The 19,320-nt window shown below is 32.3% G+C and overlaps 2 protein-coding genes across 4 annotated transcripts; one reads left to right on the forward strand and one right to left on the reverse strand.

Annotated features, from left to right (window-relative positions):
- Positions 1-536: 536 nt before the first annotated feature.
- LOC149910324 (uncharacterized) lies at positions 537-3,022 on the reverse strand. Of its 2 annotated transcripts, none has more exons than XM_090112433.1 (2): positions 2,789-3,022; positions 537-1,909 (listed from the first exon to the last, which is right to left on the reverse strand). In XM_090112433.1, the coding sequence occupies exons 1-2, from the start codon at positions 2,868-2,870 to the stop codon at positions 723-725; spliced, it is 1,269 nt and encodes a 422-aa protein (XP_089968559.1). In that variant the 5' UTR covers positions 2,871-3,022; the 3' UTR covers positions 537-722. The 2 variants fall into 2 exon arrangements, with proteins under 2 accessions (XP_089968559.1, XP_089968566.1); XM_090112440.1 differs by lacking the exon at positions 2,789-3,022 and adding an exon at positions 2,224-2,456.
- A 1,372-nt stretch (positions 3,023-4,394) lies between these two features.
- Positions 4,395-8,798, forward strand: LOC149910325 (activating signal cointegrator 1 complex subunit 1). Of its 2 annotated transcripts, none has more exons than XM_090112457.1 (7): positions 4,395-4,531; positions 4,725-4,903; positions 5,072-5,204; positions 5,280-5,408; positions 5,795-5,955; positions 6,123-6,295; positions 8,410-8,798. In XM_090112457.1, the coding sequence occupies exons 2-7, from the start codon at positions 4,821-4,823 to the stop codon at positions 8,676-8,678; spliced, it is 948 nt and encodes a 315-aa protein (XP_089968583.1). In that variant the 5' UTR covers positions 4,395-4,531; positions 4,725-4,820; the 3' UTR covers positions 8,679-8,798. The 2 variants fall into 2 exon arrangements, with proteins under 2 accessions (XP_089968583.1, XP_089968576.1); XM_090112450.1 differs by having other exon boundaries at positions 4,804-4,903.
- The last annotated feature ends 10,522 nt before the right edge of the window (positions 8,799-19,320 follow it).

The raw sequence follows: 19,320 nt of genomic DNA on the forward strand, positions 1-19,320 counted from the left end.
CCGCTCGCTAGCATAATTATTTATAACTAGCGGTCCGCCCCGGCTTCGCCCGTGGTACATATTTCGCAATAAAAGGTAGCCTATGTTCTTTCTCAGGGTCTAAAGATTGTCTGTGCCAAATTTCATCAAAATCGGTTGAGAGGTTTATGTGTGAAAACCATACATACATAATTTCAAACTTTTCCTCTTTATAATATTATTATTAGTATTAGTATAGATAAAATCGAATTACAATACTTATCCATGTTTTTTAATAATTTGGTTTATTGGATAATGGATTGGTATAAAAACGAATAAAGTAAATATCTTGTATAAATTAAATATTTATTGGATTGGACTTTTATAACGGTATACGGTATAACTACCTACTGGGCGGCTAGCTAGTTTCAAAATGCTGGTCAGTAGACAAAATAAAATAAACTTGTTACCTAGTTATTAATTAATGTAATGTATATTGCACATACATATTCTAAGAAAAATTCTAAGAAAAATATATGAATTGAAGCAGGATATAATATATTAATAAAAAAGATCAGTAGAATAATAAACTTTATTCTTTACAACAGTAATAAAATTATATGCCAGGCAAAATAACATCACAGTCTTATAGGAGGACTTATATACACAAACATTTAAATTCTTATCTACTAATAAATCAACGTCTTACTCTCAGTAATATTTACTCTTACTAATAGTGCATACAATAATATTTTAAACAGATATCATAAAAATGCAAATAAAAGTATAAGTAACAACACTGAAACTGGAAATATTATATAAACAGACATTCTAGGGTGACAAACAGACATTAGAATGGAAGTATCATCATCATTTCTCAAACCATCTTTTGTAGGTACTTCTACAATAACTAACTCATCACTAAACATTTCAATATTAAAAGAACACTCTGTTTTATTCAAACATACCTTAGAATCTGACATATTTGAATAGAGGAAGATTGGCTTGTAAATATCAAATATTGCATGAACATCATTCACAACAAAGTCATTATCACTGTAAAATATATAGTAGTAATATCCGTCAGATGTAACTTCATGAATAACTTTAAGTGTTGTAGTGACTTCTAAATATTTGGTGTTATTGCATTGCATTGAATATGGAAAATATTCATTAATCAGTATATTTTTGTTGTAACATAAATGCAAGTTATTTTCAAAGCTGGATACAGATGCATCTTCTTGTAGCTTTGATGTGTTAAATGCATTGCCTCCATGGTTAACACCAGTGTCTAATATTGTGTTAGGGTTATGTATTGAAGGATTGAGTGTATCGCGCTTGTCTCTTTGTTTATTTATGACATTGATTTCACTGGCATTTTCATCAATGTTTTTATTTTTATGCATATAATTAGTACTTAATTTCTTAATATTTTCTTTTTCACTAGGTCTCTGTAGAGTAACCATAACATGACCATTTTTACCAATGAGAGGAGGTTCCTGTTTGTATTTATTTCCCTCTAAAATGCCACATGTATCTAATATTTTATCTCCTTTTACAACTAATATTTTGGAACCTTCATATCTAGAACAAGCTTTTAATTCAACAGTAGCCCCAGAGAATAAGTAGAATCCCCAATATTCTAATGTATCGTCTGGCAAAGACATTGACTTCTTAAGTGTTATATGTTTTCTTTTTTTAGATAAACGTGGCCTACCCTTCATTTGGAATGCATTAAATGTTGTATTCATTTTTAAGGAATGTTTTTCACAAAATATTGATGATTGACCCTTATGTATTTGTATTACATCAGAATCTGATATTTTATACATAACATCAGCATATCTTATGTGCCTAAGATATAATGGAAATATAATGAGTATTGATGGTAAAACTGTAGTGAGCAAACAAAATGTTACAACTCTTCGCGTTCCATGCATTTTGGTACCATCTACAACACAATAAAAAAATATATGTTATGACAATTAATAAATAATAGCTAGTCATAATATGGATTGCTTTTTTTTTAAAGACATGCACGATTATTTTTTAATCAAACTCATTGAATAATCTTCAAAATTATGAGAACAGGTAGGATTATAAAGATATAAGCTTCGATCATTATGATAGGTAATTTAAATAACTGTAGTCTGTCTTATAAGTAAATGTTCTAAAATTAACGGGAAAAACTTTAATCTTACAAGAACGCAAGGGAAATGTTAGTTTATTTAAAATAAAGAGGTATTTTTAAAATTTAAGACATACCTACTAGAACGACGTTTCCTTGATTTATTTTTACAACAACAACGGCATATTCTACACTTTTCTAACTATTTACATTATGGATTAATATTTTAACCTTGAATAGTCATAAGATCACGAAAGGAAGTATATTTTTTATTTACCAATAAAGATTATACTACTTAGAGTGGAACGGTGTCTACATTTTACGAGTTTTATTTACATTTTTTATCAATAAAATGTAAATCATATGTCAAATATCTCAAACATAATTTAATAATTTGACAACGTCAAAATGTTTCTAAACGGTTAATGTTTCCGAACTTTAAGGTTTCTTTGCATGTTTTCAAACTAAGTACATAGGTATATAATATTAAAAAAAATACACTCAAATACATAATTTAAAACGTAAAAATTGGTAAACACATAGTTATTAAAATATACCTAACCATTTTTTGCTCGTTTTTGTATCTGCATATTTCAAATGGATATTTCTATGTGTAGAATTACATAGTCATTTTGATTTCATTTTGAACAAAAACCACTCATTTATTGTTTAGAGGAAAAAATCTTAAAACAGCTTACTTACCATTTTCTTTATTGTGAATAGACGTGTAATGATGATTAGCATTGTAGTACGTATTACAAGAATGATGGAACTTTTGACTCATTCTTACCGAACTATGTACTTAGTTTGTTTGTTATTTTTTTTAAATCACAGAAAAATATTTATTTTTACTAAACAAAACTATTGTTAACATTAAACACATACTAGTTAATATGCAAAAATAGAAGGAGCTGTTACAAATGAATTACATTAACGATTTATGTAAACGCAGTGTCCGATAAGCTTATCATCGAAATATATCAAGAAGATAATAACATCTACAAATAGGGAGAGCGTATGGTATGTACTAAATAACGCAACATTATTACACTCTCGAATTACTTTTATATATTTTATATTCAGAATAGCTGGTATTTAATATAAATTTTTATTCAAATTATTTAAAATGAATGTAATCAAAACATTATTCAATGCTTTGTAAATGAAATCTGTTTTTAACGTTTTGGTGGTAGTAAAATATGCGGATGGTATTATCGTATTATCTTATCGGTACCATAAAAAAGGGATTAGCCACTTATGTGCAGACTATGAGATAAACAATAAGTTGAAATATTATTTTAAAAATATTATATTATATTATAGGCTTCCTAACGATTTCAGTACATATTTAATTTGATACATCAACTATGACTTCTCTATAAGTTTCCGAATTATGAGCCTTCATCCAAATCTGCTTAGCATTTTTACAAAATTGATTAACCAAATCAATAATTTTAGAGGTATGAATGTTGAATACATACAACAATAAAAATATAACTGAAATCTGTTGGTTTTAGCGGGATGCTATAATTTTACCCATAGCCTTCCTCGATAAATGGGCTATCTAAACACCCAAAGAATTTTTCAAATCGTGCCCAATTTAGTTCAATTCTTAATTTGGCGTGGCGCGGCGGGGTGTGAATAGACGGGCAACTCTTGTCTTTTTTAACCTCCGACGCAAAACGAAGAGCTGTGACGAGGAGTGTTATGATCAGTTATGATTCTATCAAGATTCTATATTATGGCTGACTTGCTTTTAGTTCCCACTTCCTACCTCATAAAGTTCCTACCACAGAACAGCTGTTGTTCCTACCCACTTCCTACCCATTTCCTATCTTCGGTGGGGGACTTCTTATGTGGCTCTTCTTCAGGGGCGTAGCTACCGCCGTATCTGCCGTATCAATTATACGGGGCCCCCGCGCCAAGGGGGCCCCCAACGTGCGCTTTTGTGAGAAATCTTTACCCTTCCTAAAGGCCCCCAAACAAATTTTTATACGGGGCCCCGCCAAGGCACGCTACGCTTCTGCTCTTCTTATTTTTCTTCTTCTTTCAATTCAATTCAATTTTATTTTATGAATGGCAGGGCTGCGTTGCCACAATTTTGCCAGTGTCTAGTTGTGGATAGTTTTACATCTCATTTGCATCTCATAGATTTCTTCTTCTTTTTTACCTCTCTTGTTTTCAAACATTTGACTATTGATTATTGACACAAAGTTGACAGTTGACACTTGACAGTTGAAACATTTCATTTACCCACATTTTTTGATGTTTTGATATTGCAAAAATCTCAGGCAAAAATCGTTACTTAGTAAACAAATAAAAAAACATCCAATATGAATGATACTCTTAGGCCAGAGTTAGTATGGATTGAAGGCAGATGTTATAGAGTAAATGATGCTACTTCCGAAATTTCAACTCATGTTGAACACGATCTATATGAAAATGGTGAGGAATGTTAAGCCTTTATTTACAAAAAGCAGTCTAATTTAAATTTATTTAATTAACAATTTTAGCATCGATTTGAATATGTTTTCAATCATTCTCTTGTTTGATTACCTATATTATAATATATTAAATGCATTTTTACACAAAGAATTAAACTAAGTAAGTAAACTTAATAACTTGGGGATTGTTACAGAAGTGCACTTACACCATTTACTTTAAATTTAAATCAATCAAATATAAATGAATCAAATCATTATGACAAATATTTGCAGAAATTCCATTCCAAGATATGCAAGAAGATGATGATGATAATGAGTTTGCTGTTGAAATTATGGATTCAGGCAGATATTGTACAAGTCTCCATGTTTCCAAGTAAGATTTTTTATCATTAGCCATCTCCTGCAGTTGTATAGAGAAATAACAAAACAACTATGTATGCCATGTCTAGTGAGTTTTGCCTGTAAACTAGCTTAAGATGGAGATCACAATGTACCAAAAAAACAGTTCAATTGTATATATTTTTTTAAATTTAATTTTCAGACATTATCTCGGAAATATAATTGGAAAGAAAGGCGCGATGAGAATGCGAATACAAAGAGAAACCAACACAGACGTTAAAATCCCCAGGATTGGAGAAAACAAGGATATACTCATATACGGTCCAAGCATTGCAGTTAGTTCTTTTACAGCTGGATATTTATATTAATTCTTATATAAACTTAAATTTGAATAATGATGTTGTTTTCAGAATGTAAAAGCAGCTTGTCGAAGAATAAATGTCATTGTAATGTCTGCTAGGCGGAAACAGAGAGCGACCCATTTTATTTCAATTCCACTGAACCAACCTAACATACAGAAAACATTTGAAACATTCAAGGTAAATAATAGGAAACTCCTGCTTGAAGCTTGATGAAGGGTGTCATATTTGCTTATGCATGTATAGAGAAATATGTTCCACTTATGCTGCCCAATCATCTTATGAGGGTAGAACTAGCAAACCACCTTATTCTAAAAAAAAAGTATCTTACTTGTTATAAATAAAAAATGTTTGTATTTGATAAAATATGATAAATACATACAATTACAATTATTACAATTTTTTATATGATGAAATTGTATTTATAAAGGCAGTATCTCAGACATTCAGAAAAATGTACCTTAATATGTATTATTGAAAGAATATTTAATATTCATCAACTAGTTTTCACATAAAAATCCCAAAAGAAGCGTAACCTCTTAGATTAATCTAGAAGCAATTTGTAGGAATCTGTTTTACGAGAATGTCAGAGCAGGGCTTTGGAGGAATCTTTATTTATACCAGCGACCAAGCTCCATCTGACTGTTGGAGTGATGTGTCTCATGGATAACGAGGAGAGGTTATTGGTGTCAAAACTGCTCACTGAAGCTGAGGAGCGGATAATCATGTAACTATGTATTCATTTTGTAGCATGCGGTCTATTTGAGGAATTAGTACATTAGGATATCGTTTTTTTTTGGACAATGGTATGAAAAAAATTGCATATTTCCTCTTGTTAAATTTTTTAAATACTTCTTAAAACAATAAAATTAATGAAATATATTAAAATTACAGGCCTATTATACAAGATCATCTACCATTAAGATTAAGAATAAAAGGTTTATCCTATATGAATGATGACCCAAAAGAGATAAATGTTTTATATAGTTGTGTTGAAGAAGAAAACGCTCCAGCTGGATTGTTGCAAGAAATGGTGGATGCGATAGTAGATTTCTTTTATAAAAAAGGTAATCTTTTTAAAAGACATCATGACATCAGGGTCTTTTCCGTATTTTAGAGTTTATTTCTACAATATGGTAAGTAAAAAAAATATTATCTACCATACATAACTAATTGATATTGATAATCTATATAATTAAAAAGATTCGTCAAATGTGTTGGCAAGCGCAAAACTCGAGAACGGCTGAACCGATTTCGTTATAATATTACTTGAACTAAGAGGATGGTTTTTATGGAGAAAAACGTCAACATGTACCACGGGCGAAGTCGGGGCGCACCGCTAGTTATTAATAAATTTTTAAATATTAAGAATTATGAACCTAGTTCGCTTTTAAAACATTCAATTTAATTCTAATACATTTTGTTATAAACGGGCTGGCATGAAAAGAAGTTGAGTTAATTTAATGAAATTAGTTTCGCTCATTAACGCTTGGCTTCGTTGTGGATGATAGTTAAAAGTAATTGTGGTCATAAAATTATCATTCATTGCATAAAGTTTCGTACTTATCCAAAATTATAAGCCAATTATGTAGTAATTATTTACTAGGTACATATTTTAAAAGATATGTATTCACTTATCCATACTAATATTATAAATGCGAAAGTAACTCTGTCTGTCTGTCTGTTACTCAATCACGCCTAAACTACTGAACCAATTTGCATGAAATTTGGTATATTTTGATACCCGAGAAAGGACATAGGTTACCTTTTATTCCGAAATATGTACCACGGGCGAAGCCGGAGCGGACCTCTAGTTTTCTCATAAAATCAAAACTAAAATTTGTATTAACTCATCATTTATCTTCATGGCTCAAATTCACGCCTAACATAAAAGATGTGAGTAGATAGGTTCCCGACACAACATTCTATCTAGAAAAACTAACACATTATTAGACGTCAAAGTAAAGTAAATATCGTGAGCGAAATAGAGAAAACTGGTGAAAATTGTGGCTAATTACGCTGTTCCACCTCCGGAGCGCTAATAAGCTCTCTACACTTTTTTACTTTATCATTGCCGTGCTAAATATAGGTGATATTTTATTTGAGGAAAGGATCTACCTAGGGAGCCAGGCGCAAATTTGGTTAATTATTTCCTCTCAAGAGAAAATTCGTCAGACGCATCAGAGTATAGTATTATAAAGCCTCGTGAACGTCAGCTGGCGCTCGGTTGGGGCGAAAACAAAATTTCAGCTCAATCGGTTACCAGGAAGTGAATCAACTTTACTTGCTTCATTTCAATTAAGTCATCGAGATTAGACAAAAATGCTCATAAAATAAAAACTACTGGGCCTATCCGAATAAAATTTTTATGGGACCAATTCGACACCATTCCGCATCAAACAAAAAAAAGAATCACGTAAATCGTTTCAGAAACCTCGGAGTAATCGGTGAACATACATAAAAAAAACATACCGTCCGAATTGATAACCTCCTCCTTTTTTTGAAGTCGGTTAAAAAATCAGCTAGCAATAAGTTGAGGAAAACCTAGTCAGCTGATGCATATAAATTGGCAATAGATGCTTCTGTCTAACTCCTATTAAATAACTTTCAAAGTATCAGCTGACGGTTTTTCCACCAAGATACAGCCAGCTGACTTATATATTTATCCACAGTTACATATAAGCTATCATCAGGTAAATTTTTGTTTGAGAGGAAATCACGGAAAATAATTGTTTTTTTTTCATGTTCGAGACACCAGCTGACGTATAATACACCACGTTGTAACCAGCTGATTTTTTTTTTCGTTGAGATATTGGGTTAGCTACAATTTGACAAATTTTTAGCTGAGAGGAAATGAATGAATATATTTTTTTTTCCTACGTGCGTGGGAGGCTACAGCCGCTCATCCCCCCAACCGAGCTCCAGCTGACGTTCACGAGGCTTCATAATACTATACTTTGATGCATTTTACTAATTACCGCTTGAGAGGAACTTGGTCATAAAATCTGCTGCTGGCTCCCGGACCATATAGACGCGCAAAAATAGGTGATTAATGAATTTAATCTTGAAATGATGTTAAGTCTATATTTTCATTTTTCAAAACTATGTTAGGCGTAGAAAAAAAAATGTTTAACATACCTACTTCATCTGTGGTGTGATATTAATTAATAATTATTTTTAGGGTTTATGGAAAAGGAGTTTGATCGCGATAACGTTAAAATGCACGTCACACTCCTCAATACAAAATATAGGGGAAGGAGTGAAGACGAAGATGACAGTATGCCTCGGAACAAGGGAACCAGGCAGACTTTCGATGGGTCAGATATACTGAATAAGTTCAAAGATTACGATTTTGGCGTGGTTCAACTTACAGACATTCATTTATCTCAACGTCAAACAATTGGCCCTGATGGGTATTACCAACCAACATGTGTAATAAATATATCTTAAGTTATATTTTGTCAATGTTCTGTTCCAGAAGCTTTCACAAACCTGTTCGTTTGTTTCGTTTTTAAACTATATTTGTGAAATATTTCGTACGATTAATCAAAGAAAAATAAATATTTTAGTATGAAAAGGTGTGTTTTATTTTATTAAGGGAGGGATATGAAAGAAAAACCACTGGGTTCCATCCCCGTTTTTGTGCGTTGCTATTTATAGCGGACAAAAAGCTTGTTAAAAAATAGAAATAGACCAGAAGATGTACAAAGTCACAAAATATTTATTGGTTTGTACCAGTATGGCGGTTCTTCAGGGGCCTAATTACGTAATAACATAATCTTAAATATAGTTTAAAAAACTAAAAAATACACTTTACTTATAGAATCAAATCAAGTAAATAATATATTTTTTAAATAATATTCATTTTTTTATAAACTAGGTAATTTTGTTATTCAAATTAATACGATAAACTCATAAAATTACTGTATGGTTACTGATCCTTGATAAATACACAAAGTTTGAATTAAAACTGTCCTATAAATTTATAAAGAATAGAAAAAATTTGATCACGAGGCGGGACTCGAACCCGCATCCTTTCGCGCCAACTAATTAAAACTGTCCGTTAAAAGTGGATCAAATTCGTGTCTCTAGGAGTTGTAGATCAAGAGCCCACGACGGCCAGACTTTCCTTTCTTTCGGAAAGTTGAAAGTTTCTCTGTATATGTCTCCGATACAGATAAGAACGACTAGCGACTATCAAGTTTGGGTTGTGGTTACTTTGGCAGGAAACAGGTAGTAAAGTTGTATAAAATAGTACCTAACTTTCATTATAGTTTAAAAGCTAAATTTTATATATGTTACTTGGGGACCTATAAAAAGATATTACCTTAAGAGCCAGACAGTTTTCATGGTTCTTACATCTAGCCAGACACATTTAAAAAATAACTAACATATCATCAAATTCACATAACTACCTAAAAGCGTAACAAATATGAAATAACCCACTAAAAACATTAGTTAACTATAATTATTAAAAAAATAAAAGTATAATATATCGACGATGAAGTATCAATACCTCCTAACATTTTAGCGATTTTCGTTTTATAGCATTTTCGTACTTAAAATAGAGTAATACATAGGCCCATAAAGGTCATTTCTCTGTAAATAGTGAATTTGAGCAAATATTAAAGTGTAGCAATACCTTATAACAAAAGTTGCGTCATTTTTGCTGGCAATATATTCTAACTACACCCTGACGCGTCCGCTCTGTTTTTAAGCACGCTTTCCTTGGGCTCATTTATAGTTTATTCCTGGGTTAAAAGTGGTGAGTTTGGCATGCTTTCAAACCAAGAAGAAAGTATCCTAATACGTGCTTCTCCATCAAACTCAACAAACCATCCAAAAATTGCCATTCTTGACGATTTTTTAGATGATTTTCCAAAACTACCATCGCATTATGAGCGTAAAGATACCAACAAATTGTTCGTAGAGTCAATTAAATTACTAAGCATTGTACATGTTACTGGTATGACGAAACAGCTGCTGACCTGACGTCTAGCACTTTTGTTTTGTTTGTAATTAATTACCTGGAAAAGCATTGTGTTAGCCAACAGCTGCCTATTATTATATTTTCTGACGGATGCTCTTACCAAAATCGCCTATTTTGCGTGAGAGATGGAGGTGGGGGAAACCAGCTAAAACTGAAACCACCCGAGCACATGAAGCCAAGCAGCTTGTGAGGGCTGCCGAAGGCTTCAGGGAGGGACCCGGGAGACCCCAGGTGTCTTGCCCTGTACTCCCCAACCCCCGTACATTCCATGATGACGTGGGCTGCCGTTTCCTCGGACGCCATGCATGCTCTGCATAGCGGACTGTCTGTGATCCCTAAATTAAAGAGATGTTTGTTGAAGGGGCCGTGCCCTGTGAGGGTCCCTGTTATTACACGTAGTTGCACTCTGCGTAGGTTGAGAATCCGACGTGCAAGTCTAGAGTCAATGTTTGGTAGGGCTTCTCTGGCTTGCTTGCAGTCAGATCTGCTTGAACATTCTGCTTTTTGTGCAGTGCTAGTGAGCTGGGTAATCATCAGCCGGATCCAGCTTGCAGGTAGCGGTATAATGGGAAAAGGTCCCATGACCGGTGTTTGAGATGCCCTTCTGGCTAATATGTCAGCAGCATCGTTTCCTCGTGAGTTACTGTGTCCTTTTATTCATTGTAGTACTAGGGACTTTCCCAGATCACATACCCTAGTTAGGGCTAGGTGACACTTTAGAATTAACCCTGAAGTGATTTCATGGCTTTTGATTGCCATGAGTGCTGCTTTGCTATCCGATAGGATCCGAATCGAAAAGTTGTTACATTCCTTTTGATTATGGCTGAAGCTGCAAGTAGAAGTCCTAGGCATTCAGCCTGAAAGACTGTATTACGGGGTCCCAAGGGGTGCGAGATGTTAATGTTTAGGTCCTCAGAGAAGACCCCAGCACCCGTGCCATTTTCAGTCTTGGACCCGTCCGTGAAGATGAGTAAATCTTCGACGGTGTTGTGCTCTGACGTGTTCACGTAGCTGTATCTTATATTTCTTGACTTGAACGCCAACTTAAGAACAAAGAAATTTACGTTCCGAGTGATTATGCCACTATAACCAAAGCAGCAAGAAAATCTCGTCCATATGAAGTTGGACAAATTGAAATAATGTTTTATATTCAAATCACTATCTTCGAGCATAATCACGTGTAGTGACAGGATTTTAAATCAAAATTTTACTATAGTATTGATACAAACACCTAATATTAAAATAAAAATAATGTTGTAATCTTTAGAACAATTTCTTCTAAGTATATTGGCAATAAATTGTATCTAATAAATACGGCTTTCTGTTTAAATACAATTACAAGCAATATCTAATATCTGCATGTTTTTTTTAAAAAGATTTGAAGTTACATTTAATAAATGATTCCATGATATCTAATATCCTTTGATCATGAACGTAAGCTAAAATAATAATTAAAAACAGTAACGAAAAAGAAATAAAACGTTTTTTTTATCTACTGAAAAATGTCGTTTTTGTAGTTAGCATATATTGACACTTCATCGTCGATATAAGAAATAAAGTTATTACTTATCTTTTACTTAGACTTATGTTGATGGAATTACACGTATCCCGATGACTTTTTTATTGTGTCATCGAGATACATGAAATTCCATCAACATAAGCCCCCGTAAAAGATAAGTAATAACTTTATTTCTTATATATTAAACTTTTATTTTTTTAATAATTAAAGTTAACTAATGTTTTTAGTGGGTTATTTCATATTTGTTACGCTTTTAGGTAGTTATGTGAATTTGATGATATGTTAGTTATTTTTTAAATGTGTCTGGCTAGATGTAAGAACCATGAAAACTGTCTGGCTCTTAAGGTAATATCTTTTTATAGTTCCCCAAGTAACATATATAAAATTTAGCTTTTAAACTATAATGAAAGTTAGGTACAATTTTATACACCCTTACTACCTGTTTCCTGCCAAAGTAACCACAACCCAGACTTGATAATCGCTAGTCGTTCTTATCTGTATCGGAGACATATACAGAGAAACTTTCAACTTTCCGAAAGAAAGGAAAGTCTGGCCGTCGTGGGCTCTTATATTATTGGTTACATACAAACATACAGATGAAGCTAACATAAGAATGCTAAAAAAGGAAAATGTGAAAATTTTTAAACCTTCTAGGTATATCGTCCACGGTCTATCCTACTAATATTATAAAGGCGAAAGTTTGTATGGATGTTTGTTACTCTTTCACGTAAAAACTACTGAATGGATTTGAATGAAACTTTACCACAATATAGCTTATACATCAGAATAACACATAGGATAGGTTTTATCCCGGAAATCCCACGGGAACGGGAACTATGCGGGTTTTCCTTTGAAAACGCGGGCGAAGCCGCGGGCGGAAATCTAGTACTCTATGGTCTCCATTGACAACTTTCTCTAAACCTATTTTAGGGTTTTTACTTCTAAGTAAATATATAGCTTACTCAATCAATGTGTGTTATGTGAAGGTTATGTGTATTTATGGATATGAATTTAATGAATGAGAAATCCTTTATTGCACATTAAAATATTAATAATTTATAATTTGTTAAAGGTACTGTACAGTACCTTTAACAAAATTAGAGCTCAAATTATACACTTAAACCTTAATGACGAAAGTTGAATGAAAATCGGTGCAGTAACTTTTAAGTTTAACGCGAATAGATAGACAGAAAGACGTGACGGTGGCTTTTTAGTGTAGTAGTAGGATTACAAATTATGTTTTTAATTAATATTTTTATTATTATATAGTTACAAGTGTATGCTTTTAATCAGTGTAATAAACATATTATATTGATTTAAACCGAACTACAAGAGGATAAACATAATAGACTGCTACTCATTGTTAGGACGTGACTATCCCAACACAAAAACCACATACTTGTATGAAATATACAAATTATTATCAGATAAGGTCGTGCAAAATACGCCTGCTATCTCAGAATTTAGATAGCAATGTAAAGGTTTGCTTATCTCGCTCTAAACGTCGCGCGTCGCCAGCGTCCCATCTTAACTGCGGCTTTATTCTGGGGTCTCGTTTTAGTTAACAGCCAAGTGACTTTTATTGGCAGTTTCTTAGTTTGAAACAAGACAATCATTGGTTTTCAATATAGTTTTAAAATGGTTTGGTACTTTAATTAAAAAAGCTTCAAAGCTTAATTAATTATAAATTAGTACCTGTGAACCATATTATGTTATGTCCTTAAAATCCCATAGCATGAATAACATATTCAATGGATTCTCTTATCATTAATTGATATTTCTGTAATCTGTAGACAGGTAATTCAATTCACTAAATAAAAACTACCCAGTTAAATAAAAATCCAAATTAAAAAAAGGTTAATTCAAAATACTAATTCTATTCAGTTCATCATCAAGAAATAATCGAAATTATTGATAGGTCGATCAGACAAAAATCTGCTAAATATTTATATTGATAACAAAATAAACTTAGCATAGCTCAACTTATATATTTATAATGATTGTTATTTTCTGTATTAATCCATTTACATTTGAGGTAAGATAAAACTTATAAACAATAGTTGCTTCATTAAAATAACACGAATTCATTACAACACACATAAATTAACTTAACCAAACATCCAGAATTTACAGTCGTGTTATTTAAATAACGTAAGGTTAAGGTTGTAGCAACCCTAGAACTGTAACCATAGAAATCACAGCGCGGGCCTTGAAGCTTTTCGTCGTAGGCCGTAGCGTTGCCTACGAGCGATGAAGTCGTAGCGGGGTGCGTCAGTCACTCGCAGAGCTTACGCGGACGCGTTCCATGTTACAGTTGTGATTCATCACTCTGCCGCGTTTTCATTATTTTACATAGATATAATACTATAGTCTCCTTTCGTTTGCCGGTAAGACACTTTATGATGATTTTAATGTTTAAGTCGGTAGATAAAGCTAAGAACTGAAGCAATAATATTTGAGAAACATTTTTAAACCTTTTTGCACATAACTATTTGGTTGTTATGTGGCAATCTGCCCAATGTCCTTTAAATGTTCTCAATGTGTCGGAATGGTTATTCAATACCTATATTTTTATTATTATGTGTCATAAATTACTCAAATCTAAAAGCTCGTTATTCCAAGCGCAGGTACTAAAAAGTTCAACTTTTTAATGACTTCATTTCCGTTTTATGCCTACTAAAAACATTACAGTGTGTTGGGTAGACACTTATTACAAAGAAGGGTCCTTAACGTGCTAGAGACGTTAAATGTAAAGTAGGGATCGAGCCCTTTTGAGATTTCAAATCTAATAACATCCTGCGCCATTATCATTCTCGTCAATTATTACAATATAAAGTATAATTTATTGTTTGTTATACATTTTTAAAAAGTAATAAGTGCATTATAATAATGAGCAATAGAGAATGAAAAATCTTCTTGATTAGAATTTTATAAGTTTTATAACTTACAATTTCATTGGATGCATTTATGCATGAATCGTTAGAAAAAAAAATTGGTAATTATGTACTCAAGATCGACAAGTTATGTAGGTAGTGCACAAGACTATAGTTTTTCAATATTGCACTCTAACAGTCTAAATATAAGGTTGATCGTTCCTTCCATAATATGTAATGCGTACTCAACTATGTATATCAATGTAAAGTGCGTTTCGTCGCATGATGAATGGACTACGTCGGCTCATCGATCGAACACCCAAAAGGAACAATTTAATGATTTGGGTTACTTAAGTTTATCCTAACTAGAAATTAAATATAAAAAAATATATAAATATCTATTTTAATTTAAAAAAAAAAACTACGCAAGTCTAGTGGACAGACTAATGAGATTTCATGTAGAAAAATGAGCAGTTAATTTTTTATTTCTTGATTGATTACTTTACTATGAATTGAGCTTTTTTTCAGTTGGTTCAAAAATCTAAATTAAATAGTTTAAGTAGGTCCCTATTTGTGAAAAATAAAGAGAATAACTAGAAGTCATCTAGAGATATATACTACATATAAGTAAACCATTTTAATAAATACATATTGCAATATTCAATTTCAATGGTTATGTAAGATACTGATTTCTAAATATACAGAAAAATTTACCGGTACTGCTGGTTCGTTACAATACACAATGTACGGGGAAATCATAAAATATGTACTTCTGAAATATTAAGTATTAGTAATTCTAAAATATTAATTCTGTCATCTACCTATTACATAAATACACTTTAAAACTCAGCGTTATATTGCTTAGACTTTGGAGCATAGCTTTGTCGTGAACTAACAAGGGAATAGGTAACTCAATACTATTGGATTATCTTGTAGCAACCCCAAGAATATTCTATATTTAGTTACCGACGGCCTATGAGACTGTATGTAAGTATATACTTTTTTTATTGATTTTACAATTCATAAAAAACACCATGTTTCAATAAAGTGGAAATTCATTTCACTTGAAAGCGATAAAAGCTATACATAAATAATTCAATTCGTTCATATTCATAGAGAAACAGCAAAAAATATATTTTTCATCGTTAATTGGAGGAAAAGAATAAACACGTCAATATATTGTTGAAATATGTGCTGCTGTCGCAAGTCGAGCGACCCAATTGTAACAACTATCTTTCTTATATCTAGTCGACACGGTCAAGTAGCAGTTTGTTGAGTATCGTATACAATTCTTTTAGCCTTGATCTAAAATGTTGCAAAATAATATTCATTTTTCCATCCAAACTTCTTCAGGCTCGTTCAGAGTAAAATCTGAAGGTCGCGTCATGCCAATACGGTCGCGTCATGGCAATACGGTCACGTCATGGAGTGTGGCGACGATTTTGGTTTCTTTGAATCTTGCCAAAGAAGTTTTTTACAAAAAAAAACAATCAATGTGAATATTGTGAACCACTGACCGCCCGCGGCGCGGCGTCTTAGTATAGTAGGTAATTACAATTTATACATACTCAACTTTGAGAAAACTGAGAAATACCGGGAGACAAAAGTAGTTAACTCGTAACCGTGAATAAGAATTAATCAAAAAGGCCCTGGTAAGATACAGAATTCTAAGTAATCATCTTCTTGTAAAGAAAATTTACTATAACGGGTAACGGAAAGTTCTAATCTAGAACATATAGGTAGATTCGATAGACTTTTTCTAACATAAAATTTTTTACGGTTAACGAAACTATCATTTTCAAATAGGTTTTTTAATGGCGTAGTTGAAACTTAATAGCGGTTTAGTCATTAGCTAAATTAATAGCTTTTGATTTTTATTAATGTATCAATTACTCGCAAAGATTAATATAGTTTCTAATTGTGATTTTTTTATTACTACTAGGTACTTACTGTAATAATAATTTATATAAAATCTATTACATACGTTTAAAAGGCAAATCTAAGGCTGTTAATAAAAAAAAATGTCTATTTTACTAACTGGAAAGAGAAAAGAACAAAGTTCAGATAAAGTTAAAGAAAAGCGCTCATTACTTTTAGCGAAGGCAGCTTGCGTAGATAGGTAATAATCCCTTAGATAAAATCCGCCTTGCTACTGTTGGTTTTCTTATAAATTAGTTCTTCTGTTTGGTAAATAAAGGGACCGTTTTTTTACATTTTCCTCGTAAATTTTTAATAATAAAGGTTCCTTCTTCATTGTTTATGATTAAAAAAACAAATATTTATTATATTACAAATGAGACAGAATTGTATGTATTTTTTTAACTGCTTGATAATTTTTTTCAAAACATACAAAAATACAACGTAAAGTACCGAGTACGTACTTAACTTTATATTTTTATTATGTTACATATCTACCTATCTTCTTTTCGATGGCAATTTAATGAAGAACTCTACATCAAATGTAAAAAACTTTTTGTACAATAACTATTATTCGCAAAAGTATTGTGCTTTTCGTATGTTGGATTGTATCCAACAGCGAACCTTGGGGAGAAAGAAACGGCAAACACTATATATTATTACCTCCCAAATAAAGAATTATGAGGGGCAAAAACGTAATCTTGTGCCACGCTATGAATATTTAACAAGTCTCAATAGACTTTATCTTTTAAGTTAATTGCTAAATAATGGTTATAAATTGAGAAAGACCATTGACAATGTTTTAATAAAGAATAGAGATAAATCTTTTAAAAATGTTAATTCTTAAAAATAAAACAACCAATAATTCGGAATTCTCCGACCGAAATCATTATACTTAGGCCATGAAGTCATAGTTTAATATGGAAAATTTTATATAAAATGTGCTCTTCATTGCTATAAAGGTACCTAGGTTACACATACATTAATTAAAGCTATATTTATTCATCTATATTATTTATATTTTATTGTTGTAAAATATAATATGTAGGTATCTATTTTTATGGTCACACACATCCTACATTAAGTTTCTATTGAAGGCTCCTTTCATTTTGCCTCATATGTTTCTCTTCGCTCCCTAATGATCGAAGTAGGAATAGATAGTCCTTTGTAAATGTTTCCAGTTGAGTCAATTCAATAATTGGATTCAAAGGCAGAAGTTTATTCCCCCAAATAAAATGTAGGGTTGACACATGGGGTTCAATCTAAGGACGGATTTCTTAGGTACTGCTATCGTGTCTATTATACAATAACGAAGATATGTATATTGTATAAGTATAACTAGCTTTCCGCCCGCGGCTTCGCCCGCGTTTTCAGAGAAAACCCCGCATAGTTCCCTTTCCCGTGGGATTTCCGGGATAAAACCTATCCTATCTCTCAAGTTGGATCGAACTGCACATGGTGTGCGAATTTTATTATAATCGGTTAATTGGTTTAGGAGTCCATTGAGGACAAACATTGTGACACGAGATTTTTATATATTAAAAGAAGATATTAGGCATTGGCTTACAACCACATTATAATTATTTGGGTTTTGTGTTTGGTATGTAAGTATTTCGTATAACAATGTTCTCCCGATACATTATCGCTTTTGTAAGGTGAGTCGTGCCCTACTTACAGCTGGTTATAGTATTTGAATATATTACCTGCGTGTATGTACTTTGTTGGTGAAAATGAGTTAAACTAAAAACGTCTGCATACATTACCATATACATTATCATTGTATTAATTATTTATTCGAGAATTTATGGATGTGTCGGTTCCACAAATTTAATAAATGACTCTCCAAAGCAATCTGAATATCAAGTTCTATTCAATTTTCCTTACTTTTCTCTTAACAAAAGGTTAAACTTGTTTGATATTAACATAAGGTATACTCAATAATAAATTAAATGAATGAATGTGGCCATTTATTTGTATATAATAGATATAATAGACTCAAGTGACTTATTTATATAACACATACCCACCTAGTTATAGGAAGTGTACCGCAATGAGGGAAACGCAAACTCTGCATTGTAGAGCATTATTTCGGATCAAGATAAACCTTGATAGCATGGTTGAATATCAAAAGCGCCATCTTTCGTAGGGTGGGAACATTTTGTTCAGTCGTGGAAAATCCGACGGACGCGACCTCTTGTACCGTTACGTTAATAAACCCAAGTTGTTCTACTCTACACAGTACAGGATTCCGAAATATCACTAGAGGTCACTTTAATTTACGTCAGTGTTCATTCATGGAGTATTTGAAAAAAAATCTCTGAAAATACTTACTTATTTTATTAATTCTAATATTTTGATCGTTTATAAACACAAGCGTTTAAAATATTCTTACTCTTTGTTGTTATTTTACGTATTTCTTAGTAAAATTCTAGCATAAACAATGCGTACCGTTTAGGTGTATGTTAATTAGTCTAGCTTTTTTGTATTTTTGAAAGCAATCAATGTAATAAATAAAATGCGTATCTGAAATAAGGTTTATAAGTCGTACATATTTAAATATAATGTACGTAAGGAAATGGCTAGCCGCCCAAGGCTTGCAGTCGGGTGCCGGCGCGACGGCGGCGGGCGGGCGGTCGGGCCACGCGATCACTTTGCAACGAGCCACGGGCGGGGTGCACGTCGCTCACCACGACATACGCCACCCACAACTACTATTTCTTATACAGTAACCTCGTTAAACACAGTGACGTAAACGGTTCTCATACATGGACGTATTGTGTCGCGACTTGTGAA

The sequence above is a fragment of the Colias eurytheme genome, chromosome 2 (assembly GCF_061535395.1).
Source record: "Colias eurytheme isolate Ceu_HAF_F1 chromosome 2, ilColEury1 Martin Lab GWU primary, whole genome shotgun sequence".
NCBI classification, from domain to species: Eukaryota; Metazoa; Arthropoda; class Insecta; order Lepidoptera; family Pieridae; genus Colias; species Colias eurytheme.